Below are 17,092 nucleotides of genomic sequence, written 5' to 3' on the forward strand. Positions count from 1 at the left end.
TGCCCAAGACCACCAGTCAGTAGCAAAATCGAGGGGGTGGACTAAACCACCACCCCATGCCTTTAACTGACAAAGGCTTTTGATACCTTTGACTAGTCCCTACACTAATCAAGCTAAAACCATTATCTCAGAATGGCTTGTGACTTTACAGCTCTGTGGTTATCATGCCCTTACCTCTGTCCCTATCATACCACAACAGTGGAACTTTTTAACCCCGCTATGGCCTGGGCTAACATAGGCTGCATGTCTAACAGCATATACTAAAAAGCATTCTCTTTTACCAACTATGTGCCCATGAAGCCACCATGTGTGAGGTCCTATATTCCCTTCCAACTGTATAAAGCCACATAAATTATGTGATGTGTAACTTGGTTTGGTAGGATTCGATAAACATCGATTTCACCTGACAGTCACAGACTGAAAGAAAAAAATATTTCCATTGAAATTTATAGAAAGGGGACGTAAAAAAAAAAAATCCAAGATGGGGGTAAGGAAACCTAGAGCAGGGGGCGCCGCACACGCATGAGCGCACACACACAACAAGTAGCCGCTGCAGGCGGAGTCGCAGAGCCCTGGCTGTGCTGCCCGTGCACTGCTTCTTTGGCAGTGGCTCACGGATCAGGCACCAAATTCCTGGCCTGGCCCTTGAGTGGTTTCGGAAGGAGCCAAACTCCCAGTGAGCCCAGCCCAGTCCCCATGGGATCGGGTATGGTATGAATCTGTTGTATGTATTCCTCTTTTAGGTGTTCAGTTTGCTTGTGGTTCTTCAGAGGCATCAAGAGCAGTGACTTCTTGAGTACAGGAGTGAGCATTTTCTAGCTTTTGTTGTTCTACTGCAAATGCCTGGTAGGTTATCGTTAACGTATCCTTTGTTTTTTAATTCTCTTTGCCTAATACCATTTCTCTTTTGCCACAGGTTGCATTTACATTTGAACAGTAGTAAATAAAGCTAAAAAACTAGTGCACATTTGTGACTTACAGTTGTATGCACAGAATATATTTTTGTTTACTCAATATTAGCAGGGCAAAAAATTCTAGTTTATTAGCCAAAACACAGCCTACATTCCTGTTGTTAATAGGTTTGCATAAGAAGTGTGAAAGCAGTGATGTAAATACTAAATGCTCCTCCTCTGTCCAAAGGATGAGGTGTTCAGCCATTGAAAAGTTTTAAGCTGTCCTCTGAGGTTACACATACTCTGCTTTCTGCATCTACATTTAGTTGCGGGGGAACTCTGGAAAGTTTCCTGTTAGCCCTTTTCTGCTTCCTAGAGGAAGAAACAGTTGTATGTCAAACTATAAATTGCTGGGAAGCCCTTGCTGAGTGCTGGTATACAGACAATGTAGGTCCCTTGGGGACTTTCAGTCAACTCAATGACCTATAGCTGCATGCACTGCATTTCTTTAAATATTTTTCAGGGCTGCTACAACTACATTGGCAGGTGATGTAGAGTTAGGGTTTGTACATTGGCTTGCTATTCATAAGGAGTGTGGGGAAGGGAGCGGGGAGAGTTTCTCTCTGCCAGTCTATTTTGCTGAGGCTTCTGGATGATCAACCAAAACTGAAGTGAAAGCTAGGCTCTCCTGTTCCGATTAAAGTATTTCAGTTAACAACAGTGGCACTCACATTGTGGGCAAAAGGTTTAATGTTTGCTCTGCAGCAAACACCTTTTGAATGGGGTTACGAGGGACAGAAGCCAACACAGAGGCCTTAATCCTGAACCACGGAAGTCAGTGAGAATTTTGCTACTGACGGCAGTAGCCCACTGAGACAGTGAGCAGCACTTTCAAGATTTCATATTTCAAAATCTGTCAAGTTTAACCTCCATTTCTTATAAGTCAACACATAGCCCAAACATAAAAGATACCAAAAGTGACATATAGACTAACATACCTACTGATTAGATAAGTCCCCACCAATGGTACATTCACCTGGGGTCTTTACTTTCATGAACAGGGGGTTGCAGAATCAGTCTCTTTGACTACGATACTAAATTCCAGTCCGCAGGAAGACATGGAAGTGGTCAAAATGGCCAGGAATGTTGATTCATGAACAATATGACACCAGAGATGACATGACAAAGGTTTGGAAGTAGTCATTATTTTTTTTTGCAAATTAATCATATTAAAGCATTGCATTACCTTGACTCTAACGGGCTTTTAAAAAAACCATTCTCAGATACAAGGTCAACTAAGAAAAGTGGGGGAAAAAAGGGGTTTCTGAGGTTAAACAAGGGACGTCTCTGAAACTCGTGGGCTCTGATGAAATAGCTTGTTTGAGAAAATTGAAACATGTCTTTCATGGTAAGCTCCACTCAACAGGAAAGCTTCATTCCCTCTAAAGGGGTTAGACTGCCTTGCCAAGGAGGTGCTCAGATATTAATATTTTTTAATTAATGCTCTAGGATATTCACACAAAGACATAGATATTGACTACAATGTGTGAATATTTTTAATTGGAGGGGACTATGCCAACTGAGGCACAAAACTAGTAAAATCTGTTCGAAATAATAAAAACAATAATAAAGAAAAAGGCTAGAGAGGGGAAAAAAGCCCCAAAAAGAAAACTATTTAGTTAAAAGAGACCTCCCAGGGCTCTGGAACTAATGTAAAGGTAGAAAAACATGAACATTATCATGACCATCACGGATGCTGTTCAGGGACACAGGGATCTCAATGCCACAGAAATAGCAGTTGTATTCAGGCCTATTTTGCATGATTCACATATAAATGAAGGTGATTCAGATTTGGGGAATGTAATGATCCACAGCAAATCATATGCCTGTTAAACACTGCATATTGCTGTTTATGATATAGGTAGGCAATAGAGAGTTAGAAAAAAATTAAGGCCTTTTTCTTACGTCTAGAAAACAATGACTTAGCCCCAGTTGACCAAAACACTTAAACGTGTGCTTAGTTCCTACCCACTTCAACATAAACAATTTCCCTAGGAAAATGAAGATCAAAGGTTTCTTGTAGATTTTCCCCCTGGGGCTATTTTCCCTCTTCCGTTTCTTGTTACTTGATTTTAAATCTCATTTTAGGATGTTATTTTATTTTTCCCCTTCCCTCTCTTAGGCCCCCAGTCCTGCAAACACTAATGTGTGTTCTTAACTTTAAGTATGAGTAGTCCCAGGCAACAGGATGTCAAAGGGAAAAAGTGATGTGCCCAAAGCTGAGCAGGTGTCTAAGTACTTGCAGGTTATAAGTACTAGATCCACAAAAGGGCTTTTGGTGCCATTGCTCAGCACTGCAGCACCTAACTTCTGGGTTCTCTGCCTAGTGGAATTCACAGTCCGGATTTAGGCACCTCAGCTACCTCTGCAAAGCAGTGGGTGACGTGATCCTCAGAATGAGTGCCCTGAGCTAGGTCATTAGCAATGCCAAGGAGAGAGGTACTGCTTAAACTTAAAGCACTGCCTCTCAGCGAGCTAGGCACTAGAGGTGTGCAAAGTGGGCTCATTTCAATTCGGATTTGGATTTAGCTGGAATTGGGGACAGCTATTTGATTTGTTGATTTGGATCACTGTCCCCAATTTGATTTGGCCGAATCGGAATCTGAAGAGCCGATGCTGATTCAGAGAATCAGCAATTCAGCCACAGACACAGCTTTAAATGTTTTTTCTACATAACTCAAGGTACTAGCGTGGCTTGTGAACTCTGCGATGCTGGGGTGGATGGAGCATCCCACAGGAGTGCGGGCAAACCCCGCCCCCCTCCATGCTCAGCGGCGAACCCAGAAGTGGACCAGAAGTACTTCCAGTCCACTTCAGGGTCCACCAGGGAGCATGCCGGGGGCCGCCACCCATTCCCCTCTGGCTCAGCAATCGGCTGCGGGAGGACCCCGGGTGGCCCCCCAAACCCAGGAGGCACCAGTTGCCAATCCAGGAGGGTGGGGGGGGGGCCCCCAGCATGCTCTCTGGTAGACCCAGAAGTGGTCCAGAAGTGGGACGCTCCATGAGCCCCAGCATTGCCGCATTCATGAGCCACCTGGTACCCAGAGGCATGTAGAAAAAACATTTAAAGCTGTGTCTATAGCTGAATTGCCGAATCTTTCTGAATCGATTCAGAGGGTTCCAATTCGATTCGGAGAGATTAAAGGGTCCTCTGATTCGATTCAGATTTAGAGATTTGGCCACCAAATCAGGCCAAATCTTCACTGAATCAAATCAGCAACCAAAGCTTTGCACAGCCCTACCAGGCACTTAAGTCCACTTGGGATTCATAACTGTGAATCCTCTACTAGAGTCAGAGATCCAAGCCAGCCACTTCTCATCAAACATGGGAGGCACTGTACCCCGACTTTTGTCCAATAGCTCAGTATTCAACCCTCCTATCAAGCTGTGCCACTCTCCACAAAGTAATTGAATATGCATTGGGATGAAAAATGATTTTATGGCTGAGTGATTTGGGCAGAGGTCTGGGCCTTATTACGTGCCCCTAAATGTATTTTGGACTCACAAATTTCCCTCTCCCGAGTGAGCAACATCATAACTAGGCAATAAAGTTGCACTCACTCACTACCTTTCTTGCCTGATGAAGTCTTTTATTCTAAGCACAGTAGTAGAGTTTCAACAGGAAGGGCCCAAATATTCCATGCCTCTAAACTTTGGGGTCTGAAAACCCAGGGGGGTGGAAAATGCAGGTTCAAATCCCCTTCAGGCAGAAGAGGGCTTAAAGCCAGATCTCAGATGGGTGTGCCAACCATGAGGCTATGGGGGAAAGGGGGCAGCCCTACCTCGTCCTTGTGGTGGGTTCTCTGTGGGGGCTGATTCTGTAAAGATGCTCTGAGAATGGATGCTGGTTAAGGTAGATGAATGACTATCCTAAAGATCTCAACAGGATTTAGGCATGGGTTAGGTGCTTAGCTGTTCAGCATTGTCAAAACTTGGAAACTTTTCCATAAGGGACAAACATTTAGCCACCAGTGGTAGAGAAATAAATGCCTATGGACTTTAAAACATGGCTGAGCACAGGGTCTGGGAAGCTGAGTTTGACACAGGCAGCTCCAATAACAGTTTGGCTACATTTATGTATCTGTGCCCTTTTGCAGATCTAGCCCTCAGTGCCTTAGATGCTAAAGGTGAGGGAAGCACTAAACATTTCACTGAGGGCATGTAGCACCTACAGGATTGGACTTTTCAACCTAAAATAAGATAGGTAGCACAATCCTTGTTACTCAACATCACGTTTGGCACCAACAGAGAAAACAGTTAATCTATTCTGGCCTTGTAGTACCATTTTCTGTTTTCAAGGTTAGAGTATGAAAGACAACGGGTTTTTTTACCCCTATAGGCTTTCACTCTCTTTATTTTGTTGAGCTTCTTCTAATTATTCAGAATAAAACCCATAGGAAAGCCACAAATGCAACCAAAGTATCTTTCCTTTTGAAATCATAGGCGGTCATCTTAAGGAGCCATCACTTAGACACTTCCTGACAAGTTTTCACTGTGCTTTTGTAATGCTATGTCCTTCTTGTCAGTGCAATTCAAATCTCAGATCATGATGGACTTCAGTAGCATATTACCTGAATCTACAACATTAGCCATGAAAAAGCACTCTTTATTGTACTACTACAGAGAAAAATAATAAAAAAAAACAAACTAGGCAGCCTTATTCTTTTTCCATTAATCATTATTAGTTGCAACACTTTAATAAATGCAGATGAGCACAAATTGTTGCTAAGCATTTTTCTCAGTGAGTAAATAGTCCACATTTCATTACAAACCAGATCATGCATTATTTAATAAAATTACAGTAAAAAAAAGAGCAACAAATTAAACCATCACATAGAAATTTATTCCTTGGGAGGGATACTTAAAATTAATTCAGAACACAGGATAGCAAAGAAATGTAATCAAAAGAGAATTTATAGAAAAGTTAAGATGCTTTCCCAAGCACCTTAGTATACAAAAACATGTATTTCTGCAAAAACATCTATTGATATGAAATGTAGAAACAAAATCTGGAATATGCACATAAGGGATACAGGATCGTAAGGGTCAAATTTTAAAACATTAGAAGTGAAAATGCAGAGAATCGGCTTTAACCAAATCCACACAGGAAAATGTTATCCCAGTGCAGAAGGCCGGCGCATGCCTGGGTGGTATTTAAGCATCACTAAGGTCTATAAGGCCATAAGGTTCCATGGCACAAAATTTAAGAAAAATTGTTTTTTCCTTAAAATTGTTGTGCAGACTTTATGACATAAAGTGTGCAGAGGCCTTCTTAAATTCACCAATAAAGAAAGATATCCAGCCAAATAGTTCTTGAGAGTCTTGTTCTTGTGGCTCAGCAAATTTTACCTGCAAATTTGAAAGAAAATACACTGAATTGTTAGCAATATCCAAAAGTAAGATAACCCACAAAGGGTGTGGGAGGGAGGAGAAGAGGGAGGAGGTGGAGAAGGAGTGAGAGAAATTAAATATGCATTCACTATTACCACTTATACTACACTAACAATAGGAAAATGGCTCCAGTGCAACTGCAGCCATCTGCTGTCGGCGAGTAGGCACCAGTCTCTCTCCCTCTATCTCTCTGTCTGCATAAGTCACAATGGGGAGACAGTCTGATCAGGAAGACCAACCCGTACAAAACAACGAGTGGGTGAGGCAAATGAGCCACATCCCCTAAGGGACTTCAGCAGTGTACCCAAATGAGAATCTTCCAGTCATTGGCCTCAATATTTCAGCTTTCAGGTATTCAGGTTTTCAATCAAGTTGCAAAATTGTCTGTGGAAAGTAGATGCTTGAAGGAGAGAGATTTCCTGTATACAAAAACCAGTGTTTTCATTCAAAAGCAGTTTTGATGGAAATCTCTCTTCTTTTTTTTTTTTAACCAGGCCTAAAGATAATCCACATCAGGTTCACTCTACAAGAGAACACCTACTAAAGCAGACAGATTATAAAGTCCAGTGCTCAGAAAGGGATTCAAGGCACAGATCTTCTACAACCACTTTCATACAAGTCCTCAAGCCTCAAGGCATAAGAAGTTTCTAAATCAGTTACTGGGATTTAATTAAAGAGGTTTTTCATCATTTTCAAGGGCAGCACCTTAATGTGACCAATAAGCTAAAGAATATATGGTGTTAGAATCAGCTTCCTAATTGACCAGGAAAAATCCAGAGAACACACTTAAAAAGCTTTAATAAGAACTTTAAAAAGGCATTTTGTGATCTTACATGTCCTTATCTTGTCTGTAATTGAAAGCTACAAAGTAATTGAAGGCTACAGCTTTCCCAGGGCTGAATACTACCGTATTACAGACAGACAGAATGGATTATTTGAATTACTTGTCCAAGTGATTAACAATTTCCTCTCTTTCTTTCTCCCTCTATTTTATCATCTCCCTCAAATCATAATCACCTGGACCACTTCCTACATACCACCATGTCTAGCACCTACAGAAATGGAAAAACAGCCACTTAAATATAATCCATATACAAATAAATGTAATATTATCCCTTAGTAGCTAATCAAAAGTTCTGACACTGTGTTCCTACTTGTACCTCCTAGAGGCTAAGAGCCCGCGGTCTTTGGACTATCTCACAACTCACCTGGGGTTGACGGTTACTCACTCAATGAGCAAGGAAATTCCTAGAGCTTAAGACCTGCTTTGGGAAGAGCTATGCTACAGGGAGCGACCCCTAGTTTCTCATTTATCCAACAGAAATGCCACACATTGAGGACATCATTGCTTTCATAAGCAGAACATAATAAAAATAAGCCTATAGATTTTTATTTTATGGATAATAGTGTCTACTGGTACCTGTAAGGTACTTTCAAGTCATGTATTCCCTGTAAATTAGTCAGGCATATTGCTCACTACTGCTGTTCACTTGATAGTCTGGCATTTGGGCAGATACTACTGTGCATTTACTTCTTTGTGTCCTATAAATGTACATCCTGGATTAAGATGCTCTAGAAAGAACGTTTTACTTTCCCAAACAGAAGGAAAAGAATAAACGCGCATTTTTTAAAACAAAAAAATTATAAAACCTCAAACCAACAACCAACAAGTTAACCTGGAGCCACTTTCAGCCCCCATGGAAGGGCCTGAGCCAGCTTTAAGTCTGTGGGTGTCTTACATGGGGGATGGAGGGGGACAAAGAGGTGGCTGACTGGAGTGTATACAGGTCAGATCCAAATTGGGGGTAGGAGAAGCAAGTTATATACAACAGTCCTTGAACCTGTCACTGCTTCTACACTATAGCTTGCCAAAGGATGACAATCAGGCAACTTCTGAGGCTTAAGGCTTGGTCCCCCTCCACCACAGCCAGTGGAATGAAAGCATCATCTTGAACAGTTCAGAAAAATGGAATTATTTGACAGATCTCTTTTGGGGCTGTAGCCTAAGATTTCTGATTCTGGCTGAGGCACATGGGAGAGGCAGGTTCAAACCCCCTTCTCTGCTTGATTCAAAGAGACTTGAATCCCAGATCACTCTGGGCCAGACACAGGAGAGACCTGAATCTTGAGATTCTGGTACCTCCAAACATTTTGCTGAAGAGATTCTGACCAGGTCTATTCAGGAGTAACTCAAGCCTAAATTATATGTAGAGGGTGACAATTCTTCCCTACTTTTTCTATTTTGCTGCAGATGCTGGACTGACTCCTTGGGCATGCACTATAATTCAGATTTGCCTTGCTGCACAATGATGAGCATGCTCTCCTGCTTCTAAAAGGCTACAAGAGACACTGGGAGACCTTTGTATGTTGCTATAATGTTGCATTAGTAAAACATTTTAATTAATATGTCCCTGGTCAAACATCACTTTCATCTCCTATTCCTACTCAGATCAGGTCCCTGGAGGTCTCTCACAAGCTTCATAACATTCTGCAACATTTTGCTCTACTGCAGGATGATACAGACTCTCAGTGTTAAGCATTTCTATGCACCTAATTAAAAACCCAAAAAGATTTAGGGGTGGGACCAAGCGCCCTGAGCACAGGACCAGGATGCATAAATCCAAAACTAATGCTAAACATGCCTTTGGCCACAGGTGATTCACCAAACCTAGCTCTTTTCTTAAAATCTCCCAGTGTTGATTGGACTATTCCACATGTCTTACTGAATGGTTGAAGTGCTGCCGTAGGACAGTCACTGGTATCTTTACCGCTGTTATCCTCTAACTGAATTTGGGACGAGCCAGTAACCTCCGTGGTAAAAATATCAGTGTGTGACACCAGTCTTCTTGGTGTTGCTATTAATCCCAGCGTCCTCCCAGTATTTGGGACCCAGCAGAGTTGTTTCTGCTAGGAGGAAGAACTGAAGGCAGTGTCATTCATTGTTATTCAGTCTTCATTGTTTACAAAAAATAATTTCTAATGTTCTGTTTCCCCAAACACAGGAGGAAACAACACAACCCGTTGTCCTTGCTGAGAAATGCAAGTCTGCTTTCTGATTATTTTTATGCCCAAATTGCTCTTCCCTCGCTCATTTTTCAGGGGCAACCTACCAGCTTGTCTCCTAGTTTTTCTGGTTCTGAGACAAACAGCTATAAACAAATCAATCCTCTACCCTGTGTTCAGTCCACATGGCCCAGCCTCTGCCCTGGCCTTGGATATGATCTCAGACCTTGGATGGCAGCTTCCGTTTTTTCAGCTATCACTAAAGAAAGGTCATTTAATTGCCCTCTCCTTTAGCCTAACTGGAAGATGCCTGTCACACTGGGCAGCTTCAACAAGGCTCGGCTATGGATCAACAGACATGCTTGCTGCACCAAATGCTGGGAATGAAGCTATAAAAATGGAGCTGAACTGGAGACAGCACAATAGCAGGTCTTTTAAATGCCAGTACAAGCACAGCCTTAAACTTTCTCCTTTATTTCTGCTCCCTTCCCTGCCACTACACCCACCCCTGTACTGCTCGGATAATAACTTGGTATACTTAGCATAGGTCCTATGAATCTTCACTAATTTTTGCAAAACTCTGAAGATGAAAAAATTCTTTATACATGCTAAATATTTACTCATTATGACCTTTTAAATCCAACTGTTATAGCAGATAACACAACCTCAGTTGTGCACAACTTCCAGGGTTAACAATCCCAACAGCAGCAACTGATTTTTTCATTACTCTGAAGCAGCAAAATTGACTGACCCTATTATAGCAAGTTCCTCTTTTAATGAACTTTTCTTCCAGTCTCATGGGGATTTGTTATAATGAGGCTGTACTGTACTTTTAAAAGTACTGAGCACTTTTATTTCTATTTGACATCAACAGGAGCTCGAGGCACACAGAACCTTTGAAAAATCAGACTCGAAACTGTCAGAGAAACCAGCCAAATATTAATTCAAGCCATTCTGCTACTGATCTATGCAAATGTCAGATGTGGAATTTCTTATCACAGTTACACATAAATTCCTCTACATACAGGGAAAACTTATATATAAGAAAACTTATATATAAGATGCGTGGGTTGCATTTACAGAAGACGGTATTTTTTAAAAGAAGTTGTTTTTTTTTTAAAATGTAGATTTCATTCAATTATATTTTAACTTAGCATGTACCAATGTGTCACTGTAAAGCTTCTTCATTTCATCACATTTTTTTGACAGCTGGGAAAGGTTTCCTTCATACTTCTGAATTAGATCCTGCAGTAAAAAAAAAAACACAAAACCACAATCTCGAGCTGACACAGGAATATAAACTTGAAGAAATACTCAAGAGCAGTGAGGTAATTCATTGATAAAAAGGAAAGAAAACAGGTCAAATTTCCCAAATGCCATAAGGAATACAAGATGTACAAAATATAGGCATCCCGTCAAACTCCTGTATGTGAGCTCTGTGACCTAATGCTGAATGAGAGAATCTCATAATGGGAGGCCTCTGGATTTGGCTCAATGATGTTATGCAAGTCCATTAAAAATTTACAGAATTAAAAAAGGAAATTAAGAATGACAGAACCACAATTTTAGAGGATTTGTCATCTTGTGCTTAATCACCCACTTGTACAGAGGTGACACGCTCTAACACATGTAAATGCAGATGTTAGTGCATCATAAATGGACGTGCCCTCTGCTGCAAGTCACCAATGGGGAGGCAGAGTTTGCAAATAAGTCTTTAAAAAGCTACATTTTGAAGTGGGGGAAGTTTCCCAACAGCTGTTCTCTTCTAATCAGTTTTATTAGAATGATGAAACATGATTAGAATCATTTAATATTGATCAAGGAAAGTAGGGGCTTCATCAGGAGACTACATCTGCCCTGTCTAAGGGAGAGCACTACTGTTGGGTTGCCCCTGGGGAAGGCAGGTGGATATTAGTGACTTGGACAGTCAGCAGTCTCTCTGCCAACCTTCCTGCTGTTTGGGGCCAGAGAAAGTGATGTCAGGTTTATACCAGCTTTTCCTTAATGTACTGCTTTAGCAGAGCCAGCATGTGACTAGTGGAGTTGAGAGGGTTTGCCCATTCCCCATCCCTCCCAGTCTGCCTACACAGGAGGGGAAAGAAGAGACATGCAGCTGCTTATGACATGGGGTAGTCATCAGAGAGAAGTTAAACTCACTTTGAACCCCCAGATGCCCTTGGGCTTCCCACCAGGATCTGACTCAGCCCAGATCAAAAACGTCTTACATCTCTTACTCCTCATTTATTTCCAGTCCAAAGTGAGTTTTTGATAATACATTACCTTTAGTTCTTTGCAGAACTGGGAGTCGCAGGTTGTTGCCTTGATTGTCTTAGGTTTGATAAGCCTTCTGCACTGAATAACATTTTCCAATTCCTTTTTTAAAACTAACCACAAAATAGGAAGGAAATGAGACATTTCTTAAGTTTAAAAGACAGCCATGCCTCATGGAAAATTAGGTATTCATAGATCTGTATCAGGTTTATATACATGCTGCATCATTATACTTTTAATTAAAATCATGGGCCCATCCTGTATCCTGAAATAGGCATGGCTCCTATGTTAAAAAAAAAAAAAGGCTGCAAATAGGTAGTGACCATATCATAACAAAAGGAGCAGAAGTAACATTGCACAAGCCACCATCCATTTGGTGTTTCCTGGCATTTGAGTATCTTGCTTTGTAACCTGAATAATGTTCTCTTTAGCTATGTTATTTTAAAAGAAAAAGGCAAACCCAAATTCTATCATGTGTACCAGTTACAGCCTCCTCCTGCACCACACAGGCCTGAGCCTCCAGTACCAACAGTACCAATGGCTACCACGTGAGCTACAAGCACAACTCCATTAGATGGAAGCAGGAAAGCTATTAGCTCAGAAATTAAATGAAGTATTGGACTGAGGGGCTGGCTAGTCCAGCCCTCTTTCTCCCACCCTTTTTCAGGTCTTATCTTCCCTCTAGCCCAGTGGTTCTTAACTTCATTAGTTTCAAGGTACCCCTTGCTACACTGAAGGCACCCCTGAAAAAATGCCAGTTCTTTCTTAGCTTTCATGCACTTTTTGAGTCTGGAAAAATAATAGAGCATTTCTTCTGTTGCAAAGAACTCAGAAAGATCACAAGAAGTCAAAATGGTTTGGAAGTTATGGATTCCTATTTGAAATCCTTGGGTTGGCCTTGTCAGTCATACATATTACACAGGTGTTTGCACACCTAACAATGTTAACCCTGAGTGGCACCCGCAAAAGCATCTCATGGCGCTCTGGCTGAGAGCACTGCTCTAGACCCTCCCCAATCTATACTGCATTTGGCCTACCGCAGTTTGCTCCTTACCATGGTTTCATAGGGGTACAGTCCCATTTACTGAAGGATGGCAGCGTAACTCAAACAACTTCTTGAACTTCATTACTTAACCATACTAGGTTTTCCCTTGCCTCACTGAATGGCTCCTTGACTCAGTTATGGCAGTAATTTTGATAACACACCTGTATCACTTAACATCTTCAGTTTAAAGCAAACTTAATGGATTTCTCTATCATGGCCGGTATTTTTTTTGATCGTTTATTTCTAAACCACCTGGACACGCTTATATATATTTTTTTTAAATTCCTCAGAGTGATGTGACAGGTTAAATATCACCATAGCAACACCTTACCTCAATATTTTTGAACCTTTCCCTCTCTTTACAAACTACAAAATGAGCGCAATGAAAACCTGTTCCAAATGACTGCACAACGCATGAAAGTCTTCTGTGAATTTAGAAACCATATTTACATACCATCAACTTCAGCACTGAGACCTTTGATAGAAGCTGGAAAGGAAGAGAAGCAGGGATGGGGAGAGAAAGACATTAAGAAATATCATTCACACTATGAGAGGGCGGGGGTTTCAGCAAAAGGGTTGGGTTGGTTTTTTTTATCTTCTTACCACCAGGCACAGCTTCAAATTCTGTCAACTCCTGAGGAAATTTAGCCAAATCAGGCTCATGTAAGAAGATCTGCTCCACAAGGGCATGAAGCAAGGTGATTGTCCTCTCCTTCCCCCGCAACAGAGATAACTACAAATAGAATACAGCAATAATTGACAGCCTAGGCTATTATACCTTTTTAAAAATTTGAAACAGCAGAGATGTTGAAAGCTCCTAGCTAAACTTGACAAGAATAGAAAACACAGTCGAATTAACCGTCTTCTCAATCTGCCATTCCACATACAATTGCTGTTAAACTGAACTTTTCATTTTCTAGTATCCCCAAACCTTCCCTGATCCTTTGTAGCATCTTCTTTGCAGGCATTTCTTGTTTTAAAAAAACTTAAAGCATCTTAATTGATTGCAATTGATTTTGCACCTCCAAATATGCTGTTGCTTCCAGCGCCATTTAAAAAGGACTATGTGGTGTTCACGTAGATAGTACGGTCCCTTAATCGAATCTGGGAAGATGCTCTGTGGCAGAAAATGATTTTGTAGACATTTTTCATTATGATAGATGTGGTATTACAGCAGCTATAAAAAAAATTCAAACTGTGTCTCAGAATTGTCACTAGCATTATAAATCACTCACTCATATATTAAAGTCTCCAGGGGGAAAAGAAATCTTTAAAAATACAAGAAAAACCCCAAACACCTCTTCTATTTACAGACCAGCCATAATTTGATAATATTCTTGGAGGTTCAAGGCAGCGTAGAGAATCTGTATTCATTTCTTAATTCTGGGATCAGGATATCATGCTCTGTTACTGCTGAGTGGAGGAGGGGAAAAAATTGTGCTTAGTGCCGACATATTCTGATGGCAAATCCTGAGGAGACAAAGGATGTTGCTTTGCAAATGATGGAAAATCCAGTCTGGTTGCCATGTAAATGTTAAGTACAACTCTTTAAGAGCCAAGGGCTGATATTGTTCCAGAGCAAGCATAAGACAAAGAGAGGAAAGATGCCTTTTCCTTATAGCATAAATATGGCTGCAGGAACTGGTTGCACTCCAGAATGGTTGGCAGGTTCGAATGGCCCTTTCTGGATGAATCAGCATGGCATAATCCTGTTACCCATGACCTTGGGTCTCCTGAGGAGCCAGGCTGGGGAGCAGATTGCTTATTGTGCAGTAGGTACCCCTAGTAAGTGCACTTCTGAGACTACCAGGCACCATTGCTCACAAAGTGCATCACCCACCCAGCACAGCTTTAACCAACTGGAAGGACATAACACGTTCAGTGCAGTTGCCAAGGCTCACTATTCCTTTTATTTTTGATCTATTACTTGTAAAACAGTGCCTTAAAATTATATAGCGCCATTTGCTTCCAAAGGACCTTAAAAGTGCTTGAAGAATATTAAAACTGTACAGAGAAGCTGCTTCACCTACTGCTGAAATGCAGCCATTGGAATACTACAGCTGTTTCACAGGGCACAGCCCATGGCACAGGACAAGCTCTGCAGTACTTTATGGGAATGAAACTGCAGAAGGCAGCTTAAACAAGCTGGAACCTAGCCATGAGATGACTGCTGACAGTCCCCTCCTCCTAGCCATAGACTCTTTTCTATCATGGGGGTCTGTACTTCAGTTCTACATCTCCTCTGAAGGATGGCATCTCCTGTTCCTGTAGCACACGGCTTAAGCACTGTCATGTACTCTGAGGAACGCCTTGGGTTAAAACACATTAACTAACAGGATAATAAATATACTTCTGCCACTGCTGCAACCAAGGGCAGATGGTCATAGCCACTAGCTAAGACCTTTTTAAAAATGACTGTCATTGTCCGGGCTATGGGCAACCTTCTGTATCCCATGATATCAGCTAGTGTGCATTGCAACACAATGTTTTCAATGCAAGGAAAAAGGATCGACTCACTTTGGTCAAAGATGACAATCGAAATCCCTTGGCCTTCTCTCTTCCAGCCTTTTCATTTAAGTAGTTCCCAATGGCTAAGATGTACTCTAACACAGCAACAAAGCTCTGGCTGACTTGCAGCTGTTTGCATGCTCGGATCTTCTGGCTTATTAGCTGAAATACAGAAGTCTTGCTCAGCTGGAATGGGTACACTGATGTCTTTACCCTCCTTGTCAGCTCTAACCATACTGCAGAAAATGGATTATTGCTTTACTTGTTGTAAACCAACTTTGCATTAAATCTCTCTTAGAGGATAGGTCTGAGCTTTTCATCAAGACCCCATTAAAATTCTTCCACCAAGACAGAGGGAGCATTGGCCTCATGCTTCCAAGTCATCCCTGCCAAAGGGACTTGCATCTTGTCTCTCAAATGTTTTTGAAGAGCAAATATTTTGCAGTTGGAATTAACCAGACTGCATAGGCATTACAGAAAATAGACAGCCTGGGCCCAGTAAAGGTCTACGTCCTTCATCCACTCTGGCCCCTTTTTAACTATACCAACTGAGCCTTACACTTTCCTATCAACACACTCTACATACGTTTTCTTCCCAGGAAAATAACAGAAAAGTAATACTTTCAAACAGCTGACTTGACAGTCAGTGTGAGCCTAGTGAAACTACCTCCCTTGTAGGATTCAAGTTACAAGTGAGATCTGCTTAAATCAGGAAAACAAGTAAGCAAATAAACTAGCTCAGGGCCTTTCTTGCAAATGCCACCAGCATGGCTTAACATAGGGAAAGGGCTTAACATTGGGAAAGTGAAACATGTGGGAAATAGGAAAGCCCTTTAAAAAGTACTGGCAGCACGTCAGAGATGTCCACAGGCTCCTGGAAGAAAATATGTGAATGGTACACTTGTACATGAAGTGAAATTCTATACAATATACATAGATGTTATTTGGCCCAAGTACTAAGATATCTTGGGAGATAATGTTCTACACAGTGAATAACAACGACCCTTGATTTTATTGTAAAGCAAAGCAATCATTATTTCTTTGTCCTCCCATAGGCACAATTATGTGGTGTCAGTGTGGAATAGAAAGCATGTTAACAGTCAGATATACAGGGTCCGAAATGTGTTCACTGCCCTCTGTCTGTTCCTCTTTTGCCCTCTGTTCACTGTTCAGATGGCTTCAATTAGAGCTGACCAGGAAACAATGACAATGGGTCACTGCAACTCTCAAAATGTGTTTTTTCTTCCAGCCGAATGAAAATGCAACCTTTTGATCATTCTCACAACAGCAGGATTATATAAAAAATATCTGCTTTGGGATCAAAACATGAGAGCAGCCTGGTACTTGGGTCACTGGCTATGAATTTGCAACATCTAGACTCAAACCTCTACTCAGCCTAAGAGCAAAGCTTTTCATTCCAGGTCATTCAGAGTTTTGGTTTCCCTCCACCCAGGCCAGAGTCCTAACCCTAAAAGTAGAAGGCTCTCTGCCCATGTGCTGAAATCAATACATCTAAATGAAATGTGTTGGTCTACATAAAAGTGTTCCAATCAGTTCTAGATGCAAGATTATTCCTGAAGCTAAGGCACCCAAAATGCACAAAAAAAAAGATAAGTCATCTAATAGGGAGGTGCGCAGGCAGAAAGCCAGTTAGCTTAATTACTTTTGCTCCAGCTGGGCAATGGGAGGAAAAGACCCTGAGACAAAGGAAGACTCCAACCTCAGAATCTGAATTCCCCTTCTCCCTCCCTTCTGGCATGTCCACCTGAATGCCCTTCCCTCCCTACTGGTAAGACAAAGAGGGCAATTTTAAAACACACTATCGAAGTTCGTTATAATATCCCCCAAAACACTGCAAAGTTACTCTTATGAGCTGTTCTATTTTAGACCATTGCTGCAGAACAGGGGTGCTCAACCCCTG

General features: G+C 41.5%; 1 protein-coding gene across 1 annotated transcript in view; it reads right to left on the minus strand.

Moving 5' to 3' along the window:
* Window positions 1–5,727: 5,727 nt before the first annotated feature.
* LOC149856713 (disheveled-associated activator of morphogenesis 2-like) overlaps window positions 5,728–17,092 on the minus strand; it is a 57,465-nt gene continuing 46,100 nt past the window's right edge. Inside the window, exons 12-17 of the mRNA XM_090064866.1 lie at window positions 15,181–15,333; window positions 13,267–13,396; window positions 13,118–13,150; window positions 11,628–11,731; window positions 10,509–10,592; window positions 5,728–6,302 (exon numbers count right to left, since the gene is read on the minus strand). Coding sequence (XP_089920992.1) covers window positions 6,198–6,302; window positions 10,509–10,592; window positions 11,628–11,731; window positions 13,118–13,150; window positions 13,267–13,396; window positions 15,181–15,333 — 609 coding nt within the window. The 3' untranslated portion in view covers window positions 5,728–6,197. The remainder of the gene's footprint in view (window positions 6,303–10,508; window positions 10,593–11,627; window positions 11,732–13,117; window positions 13,151–13,266; window positions 13,397–15,180; window positions 15,334–17,092) is intronic.

This window comes from Crocodylus siamensis, chromosome 10, assembly GCF_052110815.1.
Source record: "Crocodylus siamensis isolate JL-2025a chromosome 10, ASM5211081v1, whole genome shotgun sequence".
Classification (NCBI taxonomy): Eukaryota; Metazoa; Chordata; order Crocodylia; family Crocodylidae; genus Crocodylus; species Crocodylus siamensis.